This window comes from Carlito syrichta, unplaced genomic scaffold, assembly GCF_000164805.1.
Source record: "Carlito syrichta isolate Samal-C Ts95f unplaced genomic scaffold, Tarsius_syrichta-2.0.1 Scaffold314849, whole genome shotgun sequence".
NCBI lineage: Eukaryota > Metazoa > Chordata > Mammalia > Primates > Tarsiidae > Carlito > Carlito syrichta.
The window spans coordinates 14,464-20,463 of NW_007258945.1; the positions used below are offsets into that span (position 1 = coordinate 14,464).

General features: G+C 40.5%; 1 protein-coding gene across 1 annotated transcript in view; it reads left to right on the plus strand.

Moving 5' to 3' along the window:
• Positions 1 to 602: 602 nt before the first annotated feature.
• Positions 603 to 6,000, plus strand: part of LOC103274666 (laminin subunit alpha-2) — a 29,116-nt gene continuing 23,718 nt past the window's right edge. The window contains exons 1-2 of the mRNA XM_008072097.2: positions 603 to 748; positions 5,621 to 5,797. Of these exons, the coding sequence (XP_008070288.2) occupies positions 666 to 748; positions 5,621 to 5,797 (260 nt within the window). The 5' untranslated portion in view covers positions 603 to 665. The remainder of the gene's footprint in view (positions 749 to 5,620; positions 5,798 to 6,000) is intronic.

A 6,000-nucleotide genomic window follows, 5' to 3' on the forward strand; every position in this document is an offset into this window, starting at 1 on the left:
GCTCCCCAGGGTTCATAATGGGATATCAAAACCTTACTGGTTGCTATAGTAACTGTAGCAAGAAGCAAGCAAGCGTGTTTGTGGATGAAAAATTGTCTTCCTTCTTTCTAAATGTGGGAGACAAGTTACATGCCTGTGATAGCAATCTAGTCCATCAGCTCGTGGAACAAATTGGAAGTCTAAACACTCGAAATGCCATTGAGGTTGAGAGTCGGACCAGCTTCCCAGAATCTCACTGTCCGTTTGTGGACACAAGGGAGAGGGATTTTGTTGACACCTTTTGCCTCCTACTCCTGATGGCTTTTGTAAGTTAAAGGGCCAATGCAGGCACAGCTGCTACTTTTAGCATCACAAGCCTGATTTGCGGGGACCCACTATGTTAATAGGTCCACTTTCCAGATTGTCTAACAAGCAAAAGCGGTATATGATGTAAAAGACACGTTTAACTGCTTTAAAACCTCTGTTTAGGAAAATGTTGTGTCTTAACTTCTCAAGTAAGATCTCAGAGCAGATGAATCTGCGGTATGTCAGGTATTCTCTAAAGGTAAAGTCACCAATGAGATTTCTGTTTAACCTTCAATACCTGTTTGCTGTTGCAGGCCTATTATGCAATATTCCTCAACAAGGGCCGTCTGGAAGTGCATCTCTCCACGGGGACACGAACAATGAGGAAAATTGTCGTCAAACCAGAGCCGAGTCTGTTTCATGATGGGAGAGAACATTCGGTTCATGTAGAGAGAACCAGAGGGTAATAGCAGCACTGGAGTACTTATTGTTATAACTCACACAGACTTCCTTTGCTAGCCTCAGTCTCTCCCTGACCCTCTGTGTGTGGACATCCTTATGCACTACAGAACGATAAGGCAGCTTAATTTCCTCCTCTCTTCATTTCATACTCCGGGGATGTCAGTTGCCTGAGCCCTTCAGAGTTCTGCTGTTAACATTTGTATTCTGTGCAGTTCTCTCCACCTTTGGAAAAACCAAATGCATCCTCAGAAGCTATAGATAAGAAAAATCCCTCCCTCCGCCCCTCTTAAATATTCACTTTTCAAAGAAGGTTTGCACACAGTGAAACGCACGGAATTACCCAGCTGGAGCCAGCAGACTTTGGCAGCTGCCATTTCATTCAGGTTCCAAAGCAGTTAACGGCAGCTGCTTCAAAACCTGTCACCCATACAGAGTGTGGCAGCAGCTGTAGGACCTACTGAGCCTGTTAAGTGCGGGCCTTATCCCTGTCCCCCTGCCCAAGGTGTACGAGATCCCTGCAGAGTGGCTTCTTGAGGGAACAGAGTCAAGGGAGAGAAGGAAAATGGCTGCCCTAACATCAGCGCACAGAGGCTGCCTCTCTACAAATCCACCAGTGCGCTAACCCCCAACCCTGAGCCAGGGAATCGGCCTTAGTAAGGCACAAACTGATTTCTCATTTCTTTAGAATGCAGCAATGCTTTATACTTACTTTATTGGGAAAGTCATCCATATTTTTCATCAAAATGTTGTATGACAACTCAGAGAGGTAATTAGCTTAGAAGAACAATTAGAGAAAGAAAACAGAAGCCCGGAGACTTCAGGGCCTCCGACCTCCAAGCCAGAAATCCATTTGTTACAATGAAGACATAGAAGAGAACTGAAAATCAAATTTGATGAACACAGAGGATACTTTTAAATGCAATGAGTATGTGTAGCAACAGTTCAAGTCAGCAGATGCTATTCTGTACTAAAGGCCTATATTTTCCAATTACCCTAGTGTGGATAACGGTTAGATAAGTAACAAAGATTTCTTACCTTCTAAGTAAAGAATAAAGCTTTCATCAGATCATTTTTAAATTATTGTATAGAGCATTAGATTGTGGGATGAATTGATACCAAGCAGTCATGCAGAATGTCTACTAACTGAGGTGTGTGGAAACCACCATTAAGACAAATGAGGGATCCTTAGTGGAACAAACTGAGAACTTTTACAGATCTGTTAGCCAGATATTGTGATCGTGGTCTCTGAGGAGAAATGCGGACCGTGTTTTCTCATTTGAATCTCAGAAAATGCTTTGGAATACTGGTTTTACATATCTGCTAGACTAGATTTGGGGCCCTTTGCCAAACATGAATCCTTTTCGTTGTGGAGAGAATTTTTTTAAAAGAATGTAAATGTAAAAGACTCTCAATAAGATCATGCAGATCTGAGAAACACAGTTGACCAAAAATCACCCAAAACATGTCATTTTGTGGAGAAAGAATTCTGAATTCCCGAATGTATTACTATATTGTACTAAGGTGTCCTTTTAACAGGTGTTTCTTCAAGAAGGGCATTTTATTATGCCAACTTCACAGCTGTTGACCATCAATCCTACCTTTATTTGATTAAGCTCAGTGTATAGTACATCAGTGAAAACTGGTCATTCAGTTAATTGGCCATATAAACAAACAGTTTTGCCATTCACTGTTAATTACAGGATAATGTATTGGACATATTAGTGTGTAGTCACTGAACTCTTTGCCAAAACAAGAACCCATTTACTGCCATAATGTCTCATCCAGCATTCTAAGGTCAAAATGCAATCACTGTCTACCTATAAGCAAGTGTTACACTAAACGGATTAGCCAGAGATAACAAATGACCCTAAGAACTTCACCCAGAATCATTTTTAATGCTTTATATGCCTCTTCAGTGGTATGATCTATGTGAAATACTAGATAAAGGTTATGTCTTTTAGTCCTTCTAAATGTATGTGAGCTCTGTATTAATTTCCTTTTATCATAGATGAGAAATATAAAATAACTTGCCAACAATTGCATATTATAAATAACAACACCAAGTTTTAAACCCAGGTATATTTGACTTAGATACTTCTATCTATGCTCAGCCAACTATTTATCCTAGCCCTTTTTTGTGGCCTTAAAGATTCCCATTACTTCATTGCTGATTATGATAGACTATTACTAATGTGGAAATATTTGTTATCTTTCAACACTTTTCAGACTAGACATGCCAATCATCACTCCCTTCCCTAAAACACTCTATAAGAGAATAACTTTAATATCGCCTTGCAAAATCATTGGGTTTTTCCCAAATGGGGGGCCAAACTTCACAAAAATGCTCCTTCTCTCTCATCCTCTGCCTCTTTTCCTCTCCTCTCTCATTCTCTCTCCTTTTCTTCCCGTTCCTCTGGAAAAATCAAATTTCTCTGTACTCCCGTGCCCGCTGCTCTATCTACTTTGCTGTCTTACCCTTCTCCGGGAGTCTACCTCAGTGGCCAACTGTTCTAACTGGACAAAAACACAAAACCCTAAGAGCCTGAAATAGCTACCTAGGCAAATAGGATAAGCCACTGAGCTGAGTGTCTCTTCTGTAGAAGCTTTCTTCGCACTGGTACAAAAGTTAGGCTGAAGAGCATGAGCCAGGATAAGATATTTCAGGAGTAGTTTGGGTTTTCAGAATGAGATCATGATCATGAGATCATGATTCAGACATTGCAATCCAAGTGGGTTTTTTTGACCCTCCAAAATATGTTTAAACAAACAAAAAAAATAGATTTTATTTTTATGTAAATTACAAATGTTAGGGCACTTACTTTTCTTAAAAACATATTTCATATATGCAACCCAATTGGTAGTGTCTTGAAAAAAATCTTAGGCCAATACTTCAAATAAACAAGAAATAGAATTGAAGTAATAACATAATTTTGAAGCTCTCAGAATCAGCCATTGACATTGTAAAAAAAAAATACAACTGACCTATTGCAATTAATACAATGATTAATATAGTCTTGTATACATAGTAGTCCCTCAGCAAAAAAAAAAAAAAAGTTGTTAAATAAACACTTTAAAAAACAGAAAATGCAGCAGAATCATAATGGACATGTCAGTCATGTTTTTCTCTACAAAAGAACCAAATATATGATCTAGAATATAAGCAGTATCCAGCTGTTGTTTTCTAGCAATGCCCTTATTAAGTAATATAACTTCAGGGCAATCCCTTAATTAATGTTTTCCACTGTTTGAAGTAGATATTTTTATCTCCATCTTATAAATGAATGAAATGAAACTGAGCCTGATTAAATAACTTGCCCAAGGTCACACAGCTAGTGTGCTTCCGCACTAGTCCTTAATTCCAGTCTGTTCCTTCTGAAAGCTTGTGTTCATTCTACAACAGTCCTATGACCTAGTAAAATAAGGATCACTATTGTGGTCCTCAGGGCAGAGCTAGACTAAAGGGAGAGTCTACAATGAAGTCTTATGGCCCTTTAAAATTGCTATCAAGCACAGAGAACTACCCTCCTTGGACAATCTTTGATAGTGACTTAACCTCTCATTAAAACCCTTAGGAGTACTGTTACGTCATGTTAGTAAGAGGCTGTTTTTAGCCAAACGTAAAAAAGATATGAGGGGAGGGACTTCTCCATAAGTCACACACACCCGGAAGTAAGTGGTTAAGTCTCATAAAACCACCAACACTCTTAGCAAGGAAGCTGAACCTTCTGGTTTTTGCCGACACATTTTTCTAGAGTCTGGTAATGGGGGAAAAAAAAAAGCAAACCAGTGTGTCATTTCCCCCTATTTTCCCTTTAAAACTAAATCTGACTTGTCCCTCTATACCCCCTGCACTGCACGGTGTGACATTTTGAGCCATAGTGAAACCCATTTTTTGTTCCGTTCTCTTACTTTGAATCATTCCAAAGTGGACCGATTACTCAGTGCCAATTCAGAGCATCCTTGCCCTGGCTGACTGTTTCCAGTTACACATGTACTTTTTCTTCACGATAAAAACAAGATGGTGCTTTAGGAACAAGTTTTCCCCCAGATATGAAGTAAGTTTTCAATAATCCATCCATGATCCTCGGACTAGTGACTGATACTTATGACTAATAGCACCAGGATGACTACTGGGACAGAAACTCAAAACCTGCTTCTAGAACAAAAGAGAAAAATTCCTTTGGTCATTTTCCTCCTCAGAACTTTTTGTCTCCTTTTGATTCTTGGCCCCAGGATCCAAGGATTGTTGTGAATAAGTAGCGTGAGGTTCTCAATTAGCAGTGTGTGAGTTATCTCTCATAAGCGAATTAGGGAAATTAATGAAACAGCCACTCAGGAAGATCATTGCAAGGAACAATTAGCAGGGTGTTTTTGCCTGCCTCTTCTATTCAAAAGCCAGCAGCTACATTCTTTATAAAATGTGCTCTGTAAGTGGTTGCTGTTCATTCCTGCAATGTAAGCTCTCAGGAGTACAGTCTGTCCCCTAGCAAGAAGATAACAGCTGGCACAAACCAAGAAAGGCCCCATGCTGTGCTAAACCCACTGATTCTCATGTGATTAGACATGACTACAGAGTATAGAAGGCTCCGTTTTCACAGGGTCGTGTGCTGGGCTGCAAACCACTGGTCACCCCCACCAGAGGCTAACGTGGCTGCCACACCATTGCCTGGTTTCAGTGAACATTCGGGGTGAGAAAACCAGAGCGGCATGGGACAAGACCCTGAAAAACAATAACCCTTGCTTAGTGTAGAATTCCAAAGGGCTCACTTAAAAGCTTCGGGTGGGAGGGATGAGGGGCGGCGGAACCAGTTTGATTTCCAACCGCACTGAACGTGTTGTGATGCATACCTGTTTATTTTCAATATTGTGTCAGCATCTTTACCGTTCAAGTTGATGAAGACAAAAGACATATGCAAAACCTGACCGTTGAACAGGCCATCGAGGTTAAAAGGCTTTTCATCGGGGGCGCTCCACCTGAATTTCAACCCGCCCCACTCAGAAATATTCCTCCTTTTGAAGGCTGCGTCTGGAATCTTGTGATTAACTCTGTGTAAGTGAATCTTGCTGCAGTTACTAAATAACTTGGGGGGTATGGGGATCACCAATGCGTCTACACTGCCCAGAACTGTAGGGCGAAAGAACAAGGAAGATCTTCAGATAAGGTTTAGAAAATTGCGCTAATGACCTTTAAAAGGTGTGCTTGAGGGAGGTGGGGGGGGGGGGGTTCTGATTTAGTTGTAAGGGAGCAAGAAA